At 41.4% G+C, this 23,935-nt stretch overlaps 2 protein-coding genes across 12 annotated transcripts in view; one reads left to right on the top strand and one right to left on the bottom strand.

Annotated features, from left to right (window-relative positions):
- corn (microtubule-binding protein cornetto) overlaps window positions 1-4,843 on the top strand; it is a 52,828-nt gene extending 47,985 nt beyond the window's left edge. For 2 of the 6 annotated variants that reach the window (XM_028307635.1, XM_028307638.1), the window contains exons 9-13: window positions 290-396; window positions 1,795-1,916; window positions 2,248-2,356; window positions 3,645-3,704; window positions 4,521-4,832. In XM_028307635.1, coding sequence (XP_028163436.1) covers window positions 290-396; window positions 1,795-1,916; window positions 2,248-2,356; window positions 3,645-3,704; window positions 4,521-4,742 — 620 coding nt within the window. In that variant the 3' untranslated portion in view covers window positions 4,743-4,832. Of the gene's footprint in view, window positions 1-289; window positions 519-1,794; window positions 1,917-2,247; window positions 2,357-2,511; window positions 2,662-3,644; window positions 3,705-4,520 lie in introns of those variants that run through there. The other 4 variants (XM_028307637.1, XM_028307636.1, XM_028307639.1 and 1 more) reach the window with 4 other exon arrangements.
- Window positions 4,844-8,286: 3,443 nt separating this feature from the next.
- The window catches only part of Bre1 (E3 ubiquitin-protein ligase Bre1), a 34,808-nt gene continuing 19,159 nt past the window's right edge, over window positions 8,287-23,935 (bottom strand). For 2 of the 6 annotated variants that reach the window (XM_028307628.1, XM_028307626.1), the window contains exons 7-14: window positions 23,457-23,509; window positions 22,694-22,794; window positions 22,100-22,255; window positions 21,383-21,574; window positions 18,548-18,740; window positions 16,359-16,453; window positions 15,594-15,725; window positions 12,207-12,400 (exon numbers count right to left, since the gene is read on the bottom strand). In XM_028307628.1, coding sequence (XP_028163429.1) covers window positions 12,248-12,400; window positions 15,594-15,725; window positions 16,359-16,453; window positions 18,548-18,740; window positions 21,383-21,574; window positions 22,100-22,255; window positions 22,694-22,794; window positions 23,457-23,509 — 1,075 coding nt within the window. In that variant the 3' untranslated portion in view covers window positions 12,207-12,247. Of the gene's footprint in view, window positions 12,401-15,593; window positions 15,726-16,358; window positions 16,454-18,547; window positions 18,741-21,382; window positions 21,575-22,099; window positions 22,256-22,693; window positions 22,795-23,355; window positions 23,510-23,935 lie in introns of all 6 variants that reach the window. The other 4 variants (XM_028307624.1, XM_028307629.1, XM_028307625.1 and 1 more) reach the window with 3 other exon arrangements.

The following is a 23,935-nucleotide window of genomic DNA, read 5'->3' as shown; positions in this document are numbered from 1 at the left end:
GGTAGGGCCCAAAAGATAAGGAGACATGTAAAGTGCCCCATAAGGGCTACCTTTTCTTTTTTATATTTGACGTTCATAAGTGCCACTTGTGGTCTAAACTGAATAAATAATTTTGATTTTGATTTTTTTGACTGATCCTCCCAAGTCCGGAATTGGGCTGACAACCGAGTTCAACCGACACCATTAGGCTTTTGGCGCCTCCAATATTGTCATCTTACTGTTACATTCTGCTAAAAAAAAAGAAGAAGTTCCTACTGTTCGAATCTAATAACATCCTGTTGTGCCTTAGACCCAGAATCAGCGTCAGCATCTGAGCGCGATTCCCTGCGCAATCTATCAGCGGCCATCGCGCAGCGGCACCGCTCCGAGGCCGAGGACCTGGAGCGCGGCTCACTACTCGAGCGCGTGCTCACACTCGACAACCGTCTGTCCGACTTGCTGCGGGCTTTGCAACTCGCCGCCGCCGCCGCTGCTACCAGTGACGACGCCGCCTCTGCCAAGCTCGCCGCCGCGCTCAAGTGAGTGTCATGACGTCACACAACCGCCTCTCCAACCTTCTGCGCGCGTTATAGCTCGCCGCCGGTGACGACGCTGCAACCGCCAAGCTCGCTGCCGCGCTCAAGTGAGTCCCCTTACTCCTCGTGACGTCATACAGCGTGGCTCGCTGCTCGAGCGCGTGCTCACACTCGACTACCGCCTGTCTGACTTGCTACGGGCTTTGCAACTCGCCGCCGTCGCCGCTGCTACCAGTGACGACGCCGCAAGCGCCAAGCTCGCCGCCGCGCTCAAGTGAGTATCCGACACTTCGCCGTGACGTCATACAGCGTGGCTCGCACACTCGACAACGTCTCTCCGACCTCTACCAGTGACGCCGCAAGCTCCAAACTCGCCTCCGCGCTCAAGTGAGTTCCCCTTACTAGCCGTGGCGTCATACAGCTTGCCGCTGCCGCCGCTGCGACCAGTGACGACGCTGCGCGTGACGTCACACAACTGCCCCTCCAACCTCTTGCGCGCGTTATAACTCGCCGCCGCTGACGACGCTGTAAGCGCCAAGCTCGACGCCGCGCTCAAGTGAGTCCCCTTACTCCTCGTGACGTCATACAGCGCGCCTCGCTGCTCGAGCGCGTGCTCACGCTTGACAACCGCCTGTCTGACCTGCTACGGGCTTTGCAACTCGCCGCCGCCGCCGCTGCGACTAGTGATGACGCTGCAAGCGCCAAGCTCGCCGCTGCGCTCAAGTGAGTATCCGACACTCGCCGTGACGTCATACAGCGTGGCTCGCACACTCGACAACGTCTCTCCGACCTCTACCAGTGACGCCGCAAGCGCCAAACTCGCCGCCACGCTCAAGTGAGTGTATACAGCTCGCCACCGCTGCCGCTGCGCGTGACGTCACACAATTGCCTCTCCAACTTCCTGCGCACGTTATAGCTGGCCGCCGCTGACGACGCTGCAAGCGCCAAGCTCGACGCCGCGCTCAAGTGAGTCCCCTTACTCCTCGTGACGTCATACAGCGCGCCTCGCTGCTCGAGCGCGTGCTCACGCTCGACAACCGTCTGTCCGACTTGCTGCGGGCCTTGCAGCTTGCAGCCGCCGCTGCTACCAGTGACGACGCCGCAAGCGCCAAGCTCGCCGCCGCGCTCAAGTGAGTGTCATGACGTCACACAACCGCCTCTCCAACCTTCTGCGCGCGTTATAGCTCGCCGCCGGTGACGACGCTGCAAGCGCCAAGCTCGCTGCCGCGCTCAAGTGAGTCCCCTTACTCCTCGTGACGTCATACAGCGCGGCTCGCTGCTCGAGCGCGTGCTCACGCTCGACAACCGCCTGTCTGACCTGCTACGGGCTTTGCAATTCGCCGCCGCCGCCGCTGCTACCAGTGACGACGCCGCAAGCGCCAAGCTCGCCGCCGCGCTCAAGTGAGTCCCCTTACTCCTCGTGACGTCATACAGCGCGGCTCACTGCTCGAGCGCGTGCTCACACTCGACTACCGCCTGTCTGACTTGCTACGGGCTTTGCAACTCGCCGCCGCCGCCGCTGCTACCAGTGACGACGCCGCAAGCGCCAAGCTCGCTACTCTATTTATGGTTTTTAGATATACTGGGATTAGGCCTCATAGCCAGATAACCCATTTTTTAATCAACTGAGACCACTGTCAGATACTGAAAAGCTTGAACAATGTCCCTCAGTAGTACTTTCTAGAGTATGTCTAATGTATCGATGCTAACATCCCCTCCCGCTAACTTCCAGAGACAAACTAGACCTGACAGAAAAGAACGTAGCAGACGTGGTGGTCAAGAAACTGGCGGAACTCGATGCCAGCAAGAACCTCATGGAGCAGTACCGACAGTCGATCGAAGTGAGTCACCCTAATGCTATATTTGCTTACCATAAGTCTAACTGAGCCACACTATAAAACTGCGTGACTTATTTAATCTGTATTAAGATCCGATTCTAATAGTTGCAGTGTTGCCAGAAATAAAAATAAAAAATTGTTACTATTTTTTTTTATAGATTATTAGAGTATCAACGAAACTGGCCTTGCGCAGCTTGTCAAACTGCTAAGTAGGCCGCAACGCATCGCAAGACCTTAAGCTACGTTATAACCCAACGAGCCGTTACAACTTCCAAAAACACACACTAAAGCGCACTATGAGTGTCGGATCAGGACTGCTAATATTGCATAACATAATTGTAATAATAACCATGATATTATTTATATTATTGACATTAATTTACAGCATTGTATTTTTATATCTGTGTATTTTATAAGTATTTTTCTGTTGTTTATTTAATTACAATAAAATAAATTATTACAAAATTGACATTTAGCGTCAGTTTTGTTAGTGCCGTTAACTGATTTAATGTGAAACAGGTATTTACACAATTCAGGCCCTGCTTGGCGATCTCGAGTCAAGAGTGAGGCGCGCAGGTTACTCCTTCTTATTGCTCGCACGCTTCTAGGCGCACCAGGCTGTGTTCTCTCTGCGCAATGCGCATTTAATGACTCTTATATTTAGTACCAAACGTCAATCGTTAGTACATTACGTAGAATAACTTTTTAATTATGGCCAAGCCAAGTTTTATGCGTTACGAAAACTGCATAATGTTTATTCTACACCAAAATTAATAATATTACCGACACTGATAATGTGACCAGTATTACATATCGTTTTCCATATCAAAAACAGAAAAGATGTAGGTACCATTATTTATGATATAACATTTTGTAGTCAGGCCGATTACTGTTATAAATTATATTGAAAATATAAAAGCATTTTAAATTGATAAATATATGATACCATGCCATTTTACTTATTTACATTTTCGTTACCCCTAATTAACTATTTAACCGTATTTACTAACGCTTTTATATAACTAATTGCTTAATATTAACCCAGTTACATCAGAGAGAACACAGCGGTTCCGTTTCAATGCTGGTTGCATTGACTCGCGACGTTTGGCACAAATGTTAAAACACTGACGAACCTGTACATACGAACGAATTGGCACAGTTTTATCAATACTTTAAACATACACTATGTACATTTATAGGTGAAATATTATAAACTTTTTGCTGGCTTATATTGTTATCGCTTCTTTGGTTATTTGTGGATTGTTTTACAAACAAATTGTTATCTTTATAGGCGCTCAAAAAGCAAGTGGCTCAATCCGGTGAGGAGGAAGAATTAGAATTTATTGAAGAGGTAAGCTGAAAAGCCTTTATTTGTTTAGTATTAAAATATACAGATGTAAATTATGACTTTTTAATGCCAGTATTAAAACTCGTATGTAGAATTGTTTTTGTCAAAAATCTATTTATTTTTATGTTGAGTTGTTCTCAATTTACTTAAGGGTCCCTAATTTTATGCTTCACTTTACTGTATGTAACAAATCCTGCGAGCTGATTGTGATTCTAGTATTTAAATACAATATCTCTTTATGGTTTTTCTTTATTTGCCGACTGTCGTCAAATAGGTCGTGACACCCAAAGTAGTCAAAAACTTCGCACACGTCTTTGTTACAATTGGAATAAGGTTGTGTTGTAAACTTTTGACCTTTTGGGTGTCACGAACTATTTGACGCTTACTGTACCAATTTCAAGAACTTAAAAAACACTTCCCCAAATTGCAACGGTTATAGTCTGGTCTCCGAGCACGTAGAATTTTGTCCAATGACCCCAAGCTACCTATCCTTATCGCTCGCGCGTAATGAGGGCTATCGTTTTTATACTTAACAGTTGGCACCCCTGGCGATTGACAGGACCTTACTCTACAGTGGCGCCATCTTGATGAGTGCAAATGCGATAGTCCTCCTACCACTTTCGCGCTCACCAGTTGGTGCCACTGTCTTCGCTACTAGCAAGTGACAGGACCTTACTCTACAGTGGCGCTAAAACGATAGCCCTCATTACGCGCGAGCGATAAGGATGGGCAGCTTGGGGTTATTGGACAAAATTCTACGTGCTCAGCGACGACTTTAGTTCTGTATAAAATTTTCTGAAGCTTCAATATTGCGTGCAGGAACTAGCGTCATGCAGCGAGAGCGAGCGTCGGGTTCGGTACGAGGCTCTCGACGCCGCGTTGCAAGCGCTGCACGCGCGACCTCGCGCCATCCGCTCGTGGCCGCGCCTGCGCCGGCTGCAGCGCGACCTGGAGCTACTTGCCTTCGCCGTAGTCGCGCCCGCGCCGCCCGCGCGTCCGCAGCCGGGTCCGCCGCCGCCGCAGCTTCCCTCCACCGCATAGCGGACACAATAGTTCAGCGGTTCCCGAAAGGTGGTCTGCCGAACCCTGGGATTCCGTGGAAAGGCCGCAAGGGTTCCGTAAAAAATATCATCCCACGTTTCAAAAAAATTGGGAAACCCTGCAATAATTACTACCCGTTCGCGATAAGTTTGCCGCTGGCGATATGACGTCACTCGAAGGAATGCATCTATAACTTTAGCAAACTATATTGAAAATATTTTTTATTTATTAATATTGATAAAAATTTTATATTTGCGTAAAATAAAACACTTAATTGCGTTTAATCACTAACAAATTGCGTTTAATCGTGGTTGGAGGAGGGGACGCGCATTCCACGGACCGGCCAACTTAGCGCGAACTCGTAGTAATAGACTGGAGTGGAAGGTCTATGCCAAGGCTGGCCGAATAGATTTTCCAAATGAGCAAATTTTCTTAGACTGTGGCTACGCCAGGCTACAGCTTTTTGAAAATCAAAGCAAAAGCAAAACAATACAAATTCATAAGGCCGTTTAACTCGCTGGCGGGCAAATTCAAATGCTTTGGCGCCCCCACTTCGTGGCCAGCCTTGGTCTATGCAATTGATGTGGTCTATTGATTCCATCTAGACAGAGACTAACAACTAAACTAGCTTCATATTGACGTGGAAGGTCTACTCGAGCGCGTCACAAGGGTCAGGGAATCACAGTTAATATCAGTATCAGCGTCATAGACCATGGACTAGCCTAGCTTCATACTTTCATAGACTGTTGATGTGGAAGTCAATGCGATTGATGTGGTCTTGATTCCATCTCCACAGGAACTAACAGGTTCATAGAATACGTTAAAGGAAGGTCTACGCGATCGTGTCACAGGGAACCACGAACTAACTATAAACTATCACTCATCTTCATACTTACATAACCTATGGTGACGTAGAAGGTTAATAGTACAGAAATTGCGCCAGTCTTTTGACTATAATGAAGAGGATTTATATGTCAGACGCGACTGTTATGACACCCACAACTAACCCTACCCGTCGCTAGCGTAAGACCACACCCCCAGTGCCCCCACTTTCGTCTACCGCTTAACGACTTTAAGAAATGAAACTACCCAGTGTCATAGAGATTGCTACTTAGTGGACAACTTACGAGGCCAAAAAACTCATTGAAAATTGCAATCGTTGTTCAAATATAGTCTAAAAATTTGATAATTACAATGTTCTGAAAAATAGTGACACCTATTTACTAATTCCATTTAAATAAGTGTAAAAATAATGAATTTATTAATAATATTAGATATGACATCATTTGCTTCTCGCAACTTGCATAATGCATTCTGTTTTTACTAAATAAAAGTTTTTTATTATATTTAAATTATACTTTTTGAAAAGTCTTTATCTGGCATATTATGCTTTTCAATGAATTACTTATAAGTACATAGAATTTCACGCTTGATCACCATGCAAGTTGTATGTACAGTCGCGGAATGAAAAGGTTCGTCACCTTAGTGTCGGTTTTCGCTTGCACTAGGTACTGTAAGAGTCAAATCTGCCAACATAACCGTGCAAGAAACAATGCTGCTAACATTTAAATAAATATGACGTTTGCTAACGAATGAGGTTTTGCTTGTTTATTTTTCTATCCCATCAGTGCAATATTGTTACAAAAATGTAGATTTTTTTTTCAATAGATAATGGCAGGTTGAACCAACAAGAAGGTTTTAGTTTATCAATCTTAATAATCTTCTTGACCAAAAAAAAAAAAAGTTAAATCGTCAAACAACTTTGATCTGAATAATTTTGAACTTTATTGACGAACAGTTAAAGATTATTTTCTCTAACTCGAGATTATTCTGTAACATAGTTTCAAAAGGTAATATGTGCTCGCGATTCGTTGAAGGAATCAATTTGAAAACTGACGAACCTTTTCATTCCGTGACTGTACTACCAATATAAAGTTCTTTCCTCTTTTACTGTCTATATTACATTATTAATTAAAAGAAAAATACTAGCGAATTCAATTCAAAGCATAGAACATGACAAATCTTAATGAAATCGTAATTTAAAAAAACTAGTTACTAAAGCCCGTCAAATTATTAAGCCTTTAATCTCCGTCCTGGAACCTCCATGACAGCTTGCCAATAGAATTTATGTATATTAGAAGTAAATGAATTTAGAAATAGCTTCATGCGCAAAATGATGAGATAAATGAGAAGTATCATCTGATGTGCCGAAAATGTGCATTTCTATTACTGTAGCGCAACGTCAACAAAAGATAGTTCGATTGTTAATATTGTTTAAACTGTGTAATATTGCATTAAAGTCACAATGTAGGTAGTAGTTGATAAGGATGTTATGTATATTGTAGGCGCGCATCGGATGGTAAAATAAATAATTATTGATTGATCTCAGCATGCGTGGAAAGTACAAAACAATAAATTATTAAATTTGTCCTTTCCCTATTGCGTTTGATGGTCCTATGAAAGATTTAAAAACAATGAATTCAATTTGTCAGAGAGAATAATAAATAAAAACAACTAAATATATTTTATTAAAATTAACTATTATTTAGGAATTTGCTTTGTAATATAGACTTATTTTTTCATTCCTAAACGCATTTAAAATGTCTTATTCATATCACTAGGAATCTTGGAAGGTCAAAATTTATTAGAGAATATGGGTTGTATAAAAATCTAATATGTATCTATAAATCTAAAGTATTTTAAGTGCCATTAGCGCATAGGACGTCTAGTAGATAATTTTATCGCTGGTTTTCGGTGTAATACTTTTTCTTATCCTTCAACCAAGTATAAACTATTTCAAATTTAAATTTATTAAACTACTATTGTGTGAAACTTCTAATCAAGTGTATTATCATCTAGTCAATATCATTCGATATTTTGTTAAAATCACTATACCTACCTATTTCCTGTAGCTCGTCTGCCTCAAGATGAAAATCAATAAATTATATTTTTATTAAAGTAAAAGAACAGAATTAAAAGAGATCCTTGCCTTTTCTAATAAATATCAATTAAGGTTATTTGGTCACTGAAATTATTAAAAATCCAATCACTTGTATAATGATTAGAAACACGAATTAAAAAGGTTACATGATTAAAAATTGTAACAAAACGAGACTGATATTGTATTTATGTTGAATGTTGTTATTGGTCGTGTTGAAGTTTGTTAAATTGAATGGATTTTGGATTGTTTGAGATGTACACAAAAGATAACGAAATACATTTGTAAACGTAAGCTGAAATGTTTAAACGCTTTTTATAATAGTAGTACAAACCGATAGAAGTGCTTTAATCAACCATAACATCGGTTATTGCTTACTAATGCTACTTATATTCTCGTAAGAAATCGAGAAAATCATTATGTATTGCCCAAGTCAGTTGATATTCAAGAAGATCCATTTGTTAATAAATCGCAAAATCGTGTGTTGTATATAATATGAATGTGTAAATAAATATATTGTGAATCATCTATGTCTTTTCTTTAGTCGACACCTTAACCTATCTTCTACCATAAGATATCCAAGTTAGCGCAATAATACACCCAGAATCTTGTTTGAGACATTTATTTGACATACTTCATTAAAATAATATTACATTTTGATGTGCGAGACTTTCGTCTTGCACCTTAGGATTTTTATAATCTTGACCTAAGCTTTAAATTTTGACATTGAACAATAAAACATTAATTGAACATCCATCTATTTAATCTACTTACAACATCAATATTGTAATTAATATGAAGTTAAGACTCCAATCAGGGAAACTATAGTAAATGTATGATGAATTACAATAATTCTATGTAATCTAACTTCAACTTGGAGTCATCGGGAGAAGATTGAATTTACTGTTAAATAACAAAAATAATATTCGGTTCAGTTTCATTATAAAAAGTGTGTACATGGTGAAAATTAAGATTAGATACACCTTATTTACCAACAATATTTAAATATTAAATCGCTTATATTTATGGTCAAATCGCAAAGATTTGCGGAATCAGACATTGTGTTTTGAAATAATTTCATATTTACTAGTTCTCATACTGAAAGTCAAAAGGACTCGCTTACATTGCCAAAAGCTGATTAAGCCTTGCAAGGCCACGCCACTACAATATGGCTGATAGAAGTCACAATGTTGTTTATTTTTTTTCTGTAACTGAATTAATTTGTCAATTCTTAATCAGCTTCTGGAAAGAGCGAGTAACCAACCTCCGCTCAAATAAACAAGAGCCACACGCCCAATGAAAATGTTTAACCTAAAATATATAAATATATCAGTCAGTGGGCTGTTAGTTATTCTATTTTCCTAACTACAAATAATTACAGCGAAGTAGCGCAATCCATAGTGGTCCATACACACAGGCTCGTCTCATTTAATACCTATACAATATAATTCTTAAATAAACAATCTATATCCACTTGTTCGATTTCATGATACTCTTAAATATTATACAACATCAATATAATATCTGATATACAAGATTAGCGAAATGCATTGTCTAATGCAATTGCGTGAACAATGTAATTCATATTTAAATACATGGAAAGCTATTATGAATAAGGAATGAATAAAACATCGTCTTAACCCGGATTAACTTATCAACCGTATCAGTTATTTACCATTACATTTATACATGTAGTAAATTCAAAGTTACACACCGCTGCAATCACTAGGCTTATCCACTAGCCAGCAACGGAGACATAATTTTAATTTAAAAGGTTTAAATAGCTTCGTCTTTAGAAGCTATTGAGTTGTCAATTTTATCCGGATTTCTCAAGATACTATCGCTTTCATACATAGCCAGTCGTCATTTTCCAACAAATATGCACAAAAAATAGAAAATTCAGACTCAATGATATTTTACTTTATTATTTACACAAAAAAAATCAAGAAAAACTTCTAAGTTGTCAAACCATTTTTCGTCAATAGAGAACAGAGTTCCCAAACCAACTTGCATAATTTAAATGTACAGTTTATGAAACGCATAATTTCGCTGTCCCATATTGTTGTTTTATATTTTTACAGAACTTGTTAAATTAAAATCACATCATTGCACATTTACATCGCATACTTTTGTTCAATGCTACAATTAACTTACGAACGGATTATGCAGTGTATTTTCTCATTGTCACTATGACACCTTGTAAGAACGAAAGCTTAGAGGACAATAACGATGACACAGATATACGAAAAGGGACAGCGATATTTTTGAAAAAATTTACTTCAAATAAAGATTACATTAATTAATGTAAGTAATTTAATTAATAATAATTTCAGTGCATATTCCACATCTTGGAATAACACAAGTTTGTGTCATGTGCTAAATACATAAATAGTGTTTTTACATTCTTGATCACTTGATAATAATCAAATCAATTGGCGTTCAAATAACATGAGATTAGAGATAATTATTTACCTACTTAACTAGCTAAGAAATATTACGAGATAATATTACATGTCAACAAAGAAGAGTTTACTTGCACTCAGGTTCATTGTTCATTTTATTTATTTTATCGAACCTGCAGCAAAGTTTTTGGGGATATTTATGACTGATTTGTCACATAAATTATTACAACTTACCAGACTTCACCGAGTCTATACTATGTTAAGGATTTATGTTAGTAGTCGTACACATAACATTAAATACAAAATTAGCACGAAACACTGACACTGGAGGTATCTGGGCCTAAGAAGCATCGAACAAACCTAATAAGTCCATAGAAAAGTTACATAAGGTTTAAGAAATGAACAATATAGTTATTAATATCCATAGAAAAGTTTGATTAGTTTTGAGATATTACCAATTTTAGTTATTAATGTCCAGAGAAAAGTTCGATAAGTTTTGAAATATGACCTATATTAGTTAGGTATTTTTTTAAATAGCCTTTTAATAGACATAGGTGTCAGTGTGACGTGCTAATTTTAGGACACCTTGTATATCAATGGTACATTTTAAGTTGTTTGACATTCACATTCAATAAATTAAAACGTGATCAAATCGAGAGTGCGTTATTGAATAAGTGTGGTCGCCAAGAAAGCGACATTTACTCGATCATGCAACACAATAAATTCACCAAAGGTTCTAAAGTGTTTTATCACTACATGCAAACAACTGAGTAGGTTCCTGCGTAGTTTCGTTACGGGAGGAGTGTTTTTGTTTAAAAACCGTTAAACTTCAGATGTGATTACAGTGACAATAGACAACTCTGATACATCACATGACATCCCTCCGTCACCACTCCACTGTCGCAGAAACTAACTTAGTTAAAGGTAGACGCTGCGTCTGTGACGCTTAGTTCGAAACGCTACCTTAAGTGCTATCCCTCTCTGTTAAGAACAGGTCACGTGTCACGTAGCCAATTGGAGCTTTCACCCTCTTACACCACGCGTCACCTCAGGAGTGACCTTACGAACTGAAGAATGTGTCTGGGTCTTCAAAACTATCCCAGAAACGTGAACTCATTGGCTAATACAGGCGCACGTAAATCGCTTTTATTATTCACTAAATCGTTAATACCTAATTTTAATAACATATTTTTTTCATTGCACACAAATGTAGTAAGACTTGAAGCCTTTAGGCGTTTTATTTTGTCAACTATTTGAAGTAAAAAATAATAATATACAATGTGTGTTTTCTCCATAATTCTAAATGTAGTACTCGCCCTTAATATTTATACCGCGTGAGACCATAATGAAAAGAAAGAAAATTCTGGATCTCCTGTATCTTTCGCTTTCGCACTTTCTGTTAAACCACGAGAGTCAACTTTACACCATTAGCTGGTTATCTTTATCAAAATCTTACATTGTAAAATATGTGATATTTTTATAAGAAGTGCATACTCGTAAACTTTGATATAAAAAGGGTGGCTCAAACGAGCAGTCAATTCAAACGATGGGAAGTGTTTTTCAAAGACGTTTTTGGAGATACTGAGGCTCTTTCGCCAGTCATGGCGCAAATAATACCCCCATCTATCGTTTTTCAGGACATTAAAACGCACAGGAATATAACACGGTTAGCATACTTTACGACGCTTGACATTGTTAATCTTAATACGGGTTTCATTTTTCATTAAAAAACTTGGGATGTATTTCAATTAAAGAGAATATTAAATATGGTTAGAAGGTTGCGTAATATACAGACATCGTGCGACACATATACGACATTCAAATGTAATATTGTTACTTATTTAACACATCTCACACAAACCGTGTGTACAACCATGTCATGTTTACATAAATCTTCTAGCTAATAAATCGGTGCGCGAGCAGTTACATTATATTGTTACCAAGGTAGCGTATGATACGTGCGTTACGTTATCACCCTGGCGTTGTGATGGTGTCTAAAGACAGCTCGAACCCCGTAACAGTACTATTACGGGGTTCGGGCCCTGTAAGAGAATATAAACGTATCGATTCAATGAAGCGTGTTACATTACCGGTCGTTTCGCCCTTTGTGATGATTTGTCCGTGTTCCGGGGTCCAGGCCCCGTATGGCCCCGTAGACCGGGCGCTTAGGTGGAGAGGTACAGGCGATGGTAGTCGTTGGCGCCGAAGGCCGCGTTGCACTTGGGGCACTTGCGCTGGCGGGTCTCGTAGCGCGTGCGGAGGCAGTCCCAGCAGAACACGTGGAAACACTTCGTCAGGACTGCGTCCTTGCGTTTCACCTGAGGAACGAACGATGAACACTTAGTTGCATGCCGCAAATCTACTTCAATGCCAATGTCAAGTCCAGTCATGTCACTTTTATTTATTTAAACTTTTTGCACAAATGTAAACAGAAGCTAAGGCGGCGCAAAAATTTACATACCTACTTACATATGAATACATAAAATAAATAACTTTTATGATGCAGTGTGGTGGGACCTGCTTGAATGGTTGAACAGTGTGAGTAACAGAGTTAACCACCTGTCTCGTCGAGTGTATACATACTCTACGTGACTGAATTTCTTCCACCACTTCATCTCAGCATTAACATTAGCAATGTTGTAAGTGGTCGTAGGACAGGTCTCGGCTCGAGGATAAGCGCTCGAAGGCATGTCTAAAGTCCTTAAAAATATATTGCTGTCGCGTTCACACACACACTGCGGCCGCCCGTCGCACAGTCGTGACAGCAATATAATTACGTGCGAGCGATAAGGATGGGTAGCTTGAGTTCATTGGACGAAATTTTATCTGCTCGGTGACCGGACTTTACATATTATGTTAACAGACATACAGTCGTGGTCAACTAATTAGGGACAGATAGAATACTAAGCAATACTAAGTGTTCATATCCTATTATTGTGAGCTTTATTCGATATTACTGACTGTTACTTTGTAAACATATTGACTATCAAGGACTCTATTTAACAGAATACAATAACAACAAAAAAAACTTACTAACTTAATAAAAAATCTTAATCAAATCACATGAATCGGTAATTATGGTACGGACGGTCTGGCCACCTACAGTCTAATTTTTTAGAAATCAGCAGAAATGTCATCAAACATGGCCAACTGACATAAAAATATTTTTAGTCTGTGAACTAGTGACGCGACAAAACCTCTCGTTAATCGCGAAGTGAAATTATTGTAGTACTTGCGTATCATCACCGGGTGATCGTCAAAATACTAAAAATATGCAACAAAGTCGCAACATTGAATGTGAACTAATTATGAAATTTTCGAGAACAGGAAACAAACTGTATGCACAGATGTAATCAAAAAACACACTGGACAGTAAAACAATCAATGATATCCGTAAAGTTATTAAACTTCAAATAGTTGCAAAAAGTTCTGTTTGACAGTGTTTCTACTAGTGACATCTCGCTCGCTCAGTTCGTTGTTGCTCTATTCCGCTAGGGAAGTAATTTAAGATGCTATCAATGAGGGTTTTCGCGATTGAAAAATCCGCCAGATGGCAATACGTAGACGCGAGGTCTAAATGCTGTATGATTGGTTATTTTTGACATGACATTGACAGATATGTCAAAATCCACCAATCACGCAGCATTTTGACCTGGCGTCTACGTATTGCCATCTGGCGGATTTTTCAATCGCGAAAACCCTCATTGATAATATCGATTAAATTTACAGATTATTGTCTATGACTCACAGGTTACAGCACTGATGTGTCAGAGACAAGTCATAGACAATATGGAGATAACACATGATTTTAAACGTCAAGTCAATTTGACAAGTCTCACAAATTTTCATCGTCACGTATTTTGCTAAAATAATTTGTTTCAAAGATTGATTTCAAACTTGTATAAACGTGAAAAGAAAGTTGGTTTCATGGGCTTGTTAAATAATGAGTATGATATTATGAACACGTAAGTGATTATGGTGTAATTGTGTATGAAAGTGTTTGTTTACATCTCTGCTGGATTCTAAAAAATCAAGGTATAATTAGGGACGCTTAAGTTTTTCCTTCTAAATTAAAAAAAATAAAAAGTAATAACTTTTATTCTGTTCATTTGTAATTTCGGCGTCAATTTGAAAAGCGATATTCTTAACTTGCGAGTTAAAAACTCATCAAATTATTAAAGGTAATGGGCTGAAAGAAAAGCAACAATGCGCTAAGTTGTAATCAATCTTTATCAGTGTGGATGGCCATACCGGTAAATTGCAGATGATCTGAAATGTTCCAAAAACATGAATCTACGATGCAGTGGCTTATTTCAAAATCATGAAGCCACAGAAAGTATGCCTAGAAGAAAGAGGCCAATAAAAACAACCCCACAAGATGATCGCAGCATGGTCACTCTCGCAAAGAGAGACCCCTTTAAGGGTTTCGTTCTAATCAAGAGCGAGATTTTTGGACCAGAACCGACTGCTGGAGTGTCTGCGAGGACCGTCAGAAGGCGACTGGTGGAGGCAAAGCTTGTAGGAAGAGTTCCTCGAAAAGTTCCACTACTGAAGATGGAACACAAAGAAGCAAGATTGGCGTTTGCAAGAAAGTATGGACATTAGGCTTTTGCTCAATGGATAAATGTGCTGTTTTCTGATGAGATCAAGATAAATCTTATTCCATCCGACGACAGACAATACGTGCGACGACCTGTAAAGTCCGAAATGATACCAAAGTAAACGAAGAAGCAGGTGAAACATACAGGCGGCAATATAAAAATCTGAGGCTGTTTTTCTGGACATAGAGTGTAACCTATAAAAAGAACTGAAGTTAAACCTGAGCAATTCCAATACCAATAAATATTGGAGAAAACGATGCTATCGTATGCTGAAGAAGTCTTACCAGTCTCATGAACATTTCAACACGATAACGACTTTGGAATAATATTTCTTTAGAAACCTGTAATGATTTGATTGCATCCATGCCGCGCCGATGTCAAATGGTTATAACCAACAAAACCAACCATGTTGGTTATAAAAATACGTTTGATGATTTTGTTTTGTATTCTATATTTATTAATGAAAACTTTTTATGTAATAAACACTTAAATAATTTCCAATTTATTTACATTTACAGTGAAAGTGTTACGTGTCCCTAATTAGTTGTCCATCCCTAGGTCAATAAATGTGTAGGTGGCAATTATTTATTTATTTTTAAAATATTGATCGCAACTAGCTAGTTTCTTTTCTGGCCTTTAAATATTTAGAATACTAGCCAAATTACTTGTTATTAATAGGCACAAGCTACAATGCCTCGTGAAGATTTTTTTTTCGGACTGGAGAGACGGTCTTGTGTTTTAGTCATATAACGTCCCTAATTAGTTGACCACGACTGTATATCATCGGATATTTTACGTAGCGCTTTCTAGACGCAAACTGAGAAAAACATGATCTTAGATAATGATTTGGCGTTTGCCTGGTAACTAAACTACCAGACCAGGCGGGCATAAAACGCAAGGAAGCACTGACCTTGCACGAGGGGCAGGTGAGCGTCTCCTTGTACTCGCGGATCTCCTCGAGCAGCACCTCGTCCATGCTGCTGCCGGCCTGCTCCATTTTCTTCATGCGCTCCGCCTTGCGCCGCAGGATCGCCAGCTCCTCCTGTTATAAAACGAATCATTAATCATTGTTTTTTAGGCAAGAAACCGCCACTAATCTGAGTGAGTGCAAGGAGTTTTAAAAATTATCACCGATTTCTTGATATTAATCGAATAGTGCACCGATGGGCCTGCCCATCCATCGGCCGTCAGTTCTGCGTACTATGTGCCCTGGCACATAATACGCAGAACTGACGGCCGATGGGGCAGCAAGGTTCTGGAGTGAAGGCCGCGTACCGGAAAACGCAGCGTGAGACGTCCACCCACAAGGTGGACCGACGATATCATAAAGGTAGCAGGGAAACGCTGGACGCAGGCCGCTACCAATCGATCAACATGGAAAACATTGGGGGAGGCCTATGTTCAGCAGTTGACATCCTGTGGCTGAAATGATGAGTGCACCGATGATAGTCACGTGTAGCGCCTGGATGGGGTCAGCACAAGATTGGTCGTTGAAGAAATCCGCGGAGGAAGCCTTTTTCCAGCAGTAGACGGCATTAGGTGGAAATAAATAAACGAACGAACAAATGATCGAATGATCTAGAAGCAAGGAAGGTAAGTTAAGTTAAGACCTAAATGCTAATGTGGTAAAGCAATAAAGTATTGAGTATTGATTGTATAGGAAAATTGAACTCACGTGTAGTCTTTTTGTTTTGTACGCTTCAGCTTCGAGCGCGCTCGTCTTCTCAGCGACGACCTGTTGCGCCTCCTTCATCTGCGCGTGGTATTTTTCTGTAACAATATCATCGATAATAAGAAATCATGGAAGCATAAAAGAAGACCGTTTGGGTTTGATTCTCTATTGGTTAAACTTACTCGGTTCTGAGGTTACTTAAATAACAAAAAGCGACTTAGTTACGGTTCCGTCGAACTTTCACGTTTTAAGTCACGCGCGCTATTTTCGCGACAGTTCCAGCTTCTTCTTATCGTGTCGACAACAAACTTACAGTGTCCAAAACTTCGCTACAAGAGTGGCGTTGTCAGCAGCATTCATTAAATCCTCCTACGTGCAGTTGTTTGGGCACGCAGGGCACGACATCATGTGCTTCATCGACTGGGGAACAAAACCTTCCAGCTAAGCAAAATGTATATGTTGGGAGTGGGTTCATAGTCCAGCGAGACATGGGGGTCTTTCCTACAGTCGGCGGCGGACTGCGCCGACTCGATGGCCTCGCGCTTGTCGTCTCCATGGCCTGTGGGCAGCAGCAGCTCCTGTTTACCTAGAAGGAGTGCTCCGAAGAATTATCCGGACTTATTCCTCCGCCACTTTTCGCCACCGATCTACCCGACAGCACTTCCACCCCCATCACTTAGATGGTTGGCAGTCCACAACAGTACGTTTCTCTAGAAACTTCCTGCCCCGTACAACCAAACTGTGGAATGGACTGTCGTCTGCGGTGTTTCCGGACGGATACGACCTGCAAGCTTTCAAGAGGAGAGCGTATCTTTACCTTAAAGGCCGGCAACGCACCTGTAACGCCCCTGGGTCTGCGGGTGTCTATGGGCGACGGTAATCACTTACCATCAGGTGATCCGTCTGCTCGTTTGCCTCCTGTCATAAAAAAATAAAAAGACTGCGCCGACTCGATGGCCTTGCGCTTGTGCATTTCCATGGCCTGTGGGCAGCAGCAGCTCCTGTTTATTTAGATCAGCGGTTCCCAAACTTATTTTGTCTACTTCCCACTTTGAGAATAAATTCTTTTTAGCGCCCCCATTTGTAGTAAAGTGCTCAGTCGGTGTCTAAGAGACCTCCTAGTAAATGACGCCTCCCAAGCCTACACAACGTCCCGATTTTTTTCTGGGTCTCTTACCGCCCTTTAAGCCTGCAGCGCCCACAAGGGGGCGATATCGCCCACTTTGGGAAAGACTGGAAAGGAGTGCTCCGAAGAATTATCCGGACTTATTCCTGCCACCACTTTTCGCCACCGATCTACCCGACAGCACTTCCACCCCCATCACTTAGATGGTTGGCAGTCCACAACAGTACGTTTCTCTAGAAACTTCCTGCCCCGTACAAACAAACTGTGGAATGGACTGTCGTCTGCGGTGTTTCCGGACGGATACGACCTGCAAGCTTTCAAGAGGAGAGCGTATCTTTACCTTAAAGGCCGGCAACGCACCTGTAACGCCCCTGGGTCTGCGGGTGTCTATGGGCGACGGTAATCACTTACCATCAGGTGATCCGTCTGCTCGTTTGCCTCCTGTCACATAAAAAAAAAATAATAAGACTGACCTAGATGCAGCTTAAGGTCGGCGGCGGACTGCGCCGACTCGATGGCCTCGCGCTTGTCGTCTCCATGGCCTGTGGGCAGCAGCAGCTCCTGTTTACCTAGATCAGCGGTTCCCAAACTTATTTTGTCTGCTGCCCACTTTGAGAATAAACTCTTTTTAGCGCCCCCATTGTGCTCAGTCGGTGTTTAAGAGACCTCCTAGTAAATGACGCCTCCCAAGCCTCTACACAACGTCCCGATTTTTTTTCTGGGTCTCTTATCGCCTCCCTTTAAGCCTGCAGCGCCCACAAGGCCCCCTGCTGCCGGACTTGTGGACTCCTTTCTCCTCTTGCATCTCCGTCAGCAGGGGTACGCCGTGACAACAGAGGGCCCCCGCTGAAAATCAGTTTCAAGACAAGCCCTGGCGGTCTTGATGTACGCTGAGCCGGGTGCCTTTTTGTCAGAGGGGCACAAGCAGTTAATTGTCCACTTGTTTATTTCTCTCTGTTTTTAATCTATGTCTTACCTGCTTGTATACCTTTCTTGCAAATAAAAAGTTTTCTATTCTATTCTATTCTACAAGGGGGCGTTATCGCCCACTTTGGGAAAGACTGACCTAGATGCAGCTTGAGGTCGGCGGCGGACTGCGCCGACTCGATGGCCTTCCGCTTGTGCATCTCCATGGCCTGCTGCCGCAGTAACAGTTCCTTCTCGACGGCGGAGAGCGTGGCCTGCAGCAGCCGCTCCTTCTCCTCCAGCCGCCGCGCCACCAGGCCCATGGACTCGATCTGCTGGTCGCGGGTTATGACCTGGAAGGAGAGATATACACTTGATCGGTAACAGGTAGGAAACGGTCAGTCCTCCTGCGTCATATTTTATTTATTTATTTATTACTAGCTGACCCGGCGAACTCTGTTCCGCCTTAAAGGCAGTAAATCAGCAAATTTTGACCATTTAGACCTACCCTGGACTACAACAAACATTTCAAAACCAAAATCAGCTCAATCGGCCCAGCCGTTCTCGGGTTTTAATCAGACTAACGAACAGCAATTCATTTTTATTTATATAGAAGATAACATTGTTTATCAATTATATCTTTGATTTAAATAGTGTCTTAAATCCTCTTGAGGTTTGTCTAGACACTATTGTTCTCTAATCTATACAAAATAAAAATAAACGTATTTATTTGTATGTGTACTACAGAAGGAACAGTGAGAGCGCCTTCAAATTGGAGGCGTGAGGAAGCGTTGCAGTAACGCCATTACTAGTTTTCATACAATTTCTAAAAGTAGTAGCTTCCTCACGCCTCTAATTTGAAGACACCCTAAATGACACGTGTCGTATACACGGCTGACGATGCAACATTATGAAATTGGCATCATGGATTGGTGTAAGCAGATTGAAATGTCAGACAGATATAAAGGTAGTAGCATCGTGTTACGCCCGGTTTCCACCAAAGAGGAGACGAGACGAGACGAGAAATGTGCGACGAAACTGGCAGGTTATTTCAACCAAAGCGTAGTGGAGACGATAGAAGATGTGAGCTATGCGTAGCTGTTAGCTGTCAATCTACTGCTGTCTACGAATCAAGATTTCCACTGCTGAACATAAGCCTCCCCCAATGATTTCCATAATGACCGGTTGGTAGCGGCCTCTATCGCGTCTTCCTGCTAATTTTATAAGATCGTCGGGCCGAAACATCGCTGGATCCATTTCCGCTGAAACTGAGCGGAAAGAAAGTATGGAAATAGCGAAATCTGCTTATCTTCAGCTAAAGTCTGTTCGCCGAGAGATGATAAAAAAAAAAATATCAGAGGTTCTAAACTCATTATAAATTGCGGCCCGCTAATTATTTTTGTCGATATAATGAAAAAGTTGGTAGATTATCGTTATCAGGGTGTCCACTGCAAATGTTCGAAAAAATTCCCTGACTTTTCCCTGACTTTCCCTGACAATTTTCTCAAAATTCCCTGACCAACTATGTATACAACGTGTCCCAAAATTCAAGGATAAGCCGACGCCACAGGATGGACATAGTCATGATTACTTTAGGAAAAATAAGGAAAAAAATATATCTCAATTATTTTTTAACTTACACAATAAATTATGAAATTCAACGAAAATTGACACCCCTTATGATATTTTACAATACCATGACCACAATTTTTCAATTATTCCTGGTTTTCTGTTTATATCGGCAACTTAAGTAGTGCTGCTGTTCACCCCAACTCTTAAAACCCCCAGAATCCTTGCAGTTTTTACACAAAAATTAATCAAAATATTTTATTTCCTTAAAATTTTGAACGATTTTTACTTTCACGTCCATCCTGCGGCGCCGGCTTATCCTTGAATTTTGGGACACGTTGACTTTTCGGATAGATCCAGTTAATTCTGTAACCTATTACTGATATCGTTTGAAAGAGCTCGTGAAGCACTTTCAAGATCAGTTTAGAAATAATCGAATGAGATCACTTATCGTTTCCACCCTGTATTAATAGCACTCACAGTGAACTGCTCACTAGTCTGCACTCAATAATCAAATCAATAAATAATTATAAAAAATATTATATAAATAAACATAAGTTATAAGTTGCACTTCCACATCGACAATAGAAAATATAATAATATCATTTTACTGAAACAAAAAAGTACAACTATTAAAACAAAAAGGAGTAATCTAGTTATGACAAAAAAAAATCATAACAGAGTGATCTATCACTCTAATCCTGAAAAAAAAAACTATATGAAAGTAATCTAATTATGAACAAAATTGTGTCATAATTTAGATCAATCCACTTCATTAGATAAAAAACTAAAAAGGAGTAATATAATTATGACTAAAAACAAAGTCATAATGTAGATCACTCCAAACCTGAAAAAAAAATGCTTCGATAGTCAATTAAATCCCTCATTTTACAATCACTGGGAAATTTCGGGAGACAAACAGTGTTTTGGTAGACAAAATCTCAATGTTTCCCTGACTTTCCAGGTGACCCCTCTATTTCACTGACTTTCCCTGACTGCTATGAGCTTCCCTGACTTTTCCCTGACTTTCCAGAATGTGGACACCCTGGTTATTATCTCTTTTAAATTTACGGGAATTATTCCGGTTAGGGCATACGTGGGGATACGGATCAAACACGTGGCGTCCATGTGTTGGACAAAAAGTATTTCATTATTATCAAGTGGCTTATAGTGTATCCCAATGTTGGGCAAAGCCCTACCCACTGTCATACCATTCATTTCGGTCTTATGTAAAATAAATCTATTCCGTTTCACACATTGCGGCCCGCCGGCCGGGGCGCTTGACGACAGCTGCGTGGCTCGTACCATGGTACTCAGTGCGCGTTGTGACAAACGACGCCCGCCATACAGAATGCGATAATTAAGCGACAGTCGCTATTGCAAGACATTTCATAATATTTATCAACTCTCGGCGAACAGACTTTACCTGTTCCTGCAGCAGCTGCTTCTCCTCGCGCAGCAGCTTGTGCAGCGAGTTGGCCTTGATCCGCTCCGACATCAGCTTGAAGTTGGCGTCGTCTTTCTCACGTAATTGCTGAATCAGCCGCGAGTTCTGCTCCTGCATGTCCTCGAAGGCCTGCCCGGTCACTTCCATCTCGTTCAGCAGGGCTTCTTCTTCCTGGGAACGAAAAAGCATATGTAATTAGATAGATAGATAAAGTCCGGTCGCCGAGCACATAGAATTTCGTCCAATGACCCCAAGCTACCCATCCTCGCGCGTAATTATATTGCTGTCGCGCTCGCAAACTCACTGAGGCCGCCCGTCGCACAGTTGCGACAACTCGGCGACCGGACTTTAGATAGAAAATACTCGTATTTATTTGTCTCAAACATTTAAAGTTTATTTAAAATTTAATAAGGGGAGAAATGATGTTCAAATATTGATGAAAGCCTAAAGGCGCTCTCAAACAAGAGGCGTGAGGAAGCGCTGCAGTGGTGCCACTGCACAGTGACACATGCGACTGCGCCTCAAGAAATTGTATGAAAACTAGTAATGGCGCGACAAACACGCCACGGTGAGCGCCACTGCAGCGTTCTTCGCGCCTCTAATTGGAAGGCATCCTAATGCCCTAATCATCCAACTATCGATTACAAAGATCACCAAAAAAATATGAACTTAAAGACTACTTGTTAGCCATAATACCTGAGATCCAGCAAACGGCCTAGAGAAGGCATGCAACGGGTCGGCGTTGGGCCGCGCACAAGACAACTGCTTCTGCAGCTCGTACTTCTGTTCCTCTAGTTGCTTGATCTTGCGCAACGCGTCTTCATCTGCTAAGCGCCGCTCACGCTTACTTTCCTGCAAATAAAATGAAATAAAGCATGAAATAAAGGTAAGAATACATTGCAAATAAGTAGATGGCGCTGTCAATCGTTTTAACATTTTTTTTATTACTACTCTTTTTCGAACTCCCATGTTCTTCTGATTAATTAATTTAGTTGCTGGTCTAGTGACTACACACACATGGTCATCTCTTTTGAACTGGAGGAACTTCGAACTGCTCCTATGTTCTTCTGATTAATTTCGTTGCAGGTGTAAATGACAGTTTAACTTTCGCTTTGACCTTCACTGGTTGGGTTTTTCTTGACGGTCAAGCTGTAGATTCTGGTTACACGCGAGTTGCAAGTGTTGCAACGGTGGGAACGAGAGATGGGGACAGTTCCAAAAGGACCTTATGATATGCGAATAGAGTTATTTCCCTCTGACTTAGGTACAGATTCACTTGTCTCGACATACCTGCGCCATCTTGGCCTTCTGGCGGTGGTCCTCGAGCTCCTGGCGCGCCTTGCGCTCGGCGGCCATAAGCTGCACCTTGTCGCGTTGTTCTTTGCTCACTCCTTGGACCTTACTACATGCGAATAGAGTACATTTCCCTTTGACTTGGGTACACATTCACTTGTTCCAACATACCTGCGCCATCTTGGCCTTCTGGCGGTGGTCCTCGAGCTCCTGGCGCCTCGGCGGCCATAAGCTGCACCTTGTCGCGTTGCTCTTTGCTCACCCCTTGACCTTACTACATGGGAATAAAGTACATTTCCCTTTGACTTGGGTACACATTCACTTGTCTCGACATACTCTGCGCCATCTTGGCCTTCTGACGTGGTCCTCGAGCTCCTGGCGCGACGAGCTGCTTCTGTCCATGCTTTTGCTCATCCCTCGACCTTACTACATACGAATAGAGTACATTTTCCTTTGACTTGGGTACACATTCACTTGTACCAACATACCTGCGCCATCTTGGCCTTCTGGCGGTGGTCCTCGAGCTCCTGGCGCGCCTTGCACTCGGCGGCCATAAGCTGCTTCTGTCGCGTGCTCTTTGCTCACCCCTCGACCTTACTACATGGGAATAGAGTACGTTTTCCTTTGACTTGGGTACACATTGACTTGTACCAACATACCTGCGCCATCTTGGCCTTCTGGCGGTGGTCCTCGAGCTCCTGGCGCGCCTTACGCTCGGCGGCCATAAGCTGCACCTTGTCGCGTTGTTCTTTGCTCACTCCCTTGTACATGTCCAGAAGGAGTTTCAACTCCTTCTGTTCATTCACCGCTTTCCTGTAGAGTGGAGATGGTGTGGTAAGTATGGGCAGAGTAAATACAAATGAGTAAATTTTGTCAGTGTGTGCGTGCGCGCCGCATACGTATTGGCGCGCTCACATACAAACCGCGCCCGGTGCGTTTCTATGAAGATAACCTACTCATTTGTATTTACTCTAGTATGGGCGTCAAATAACGCTCAGTTCACAGGAAAATCAAATAAGGGCCTCCGTTAAAACTTGCGCGGTTGTCAGCTCCAGTTATCCTACACGAAAATACAAGCCCACTCGCCGCGTTTGTGGCTGTCACACGAATGCGGGCGATCTCGCGACTTTTAGCGGAGGCTCTAAAAGTTCATTATCATAAAATAAAGCTACCATAGTATGATAATGATGTTTATGATAGCTTTGAACACCAAAGCACTGGTACACTCCAATGAAAAGG

This window comes from Ostrinia furnacalis, unplaced genomic scaffold (assembly GCF_004193835.3).
Source record: "Ostrinia furnacalis isolate ACB-3 unplaced genomic scaffold, ASM419383v2 OfSCF2306, whole genome shotgun sequence".
In the NCBI taxonomy this organism is placed as follows: Eukaryota; Metazoa; Arthropoda; class Insecta; order Lepidoptera; family Crambidae; genus Ostrinia; species Ostrinia furnacalis.
Note: the sequence above shows the minus strand (reverse complement) of the source record. Positions and strands in the feature narration are given on the sequence as shown.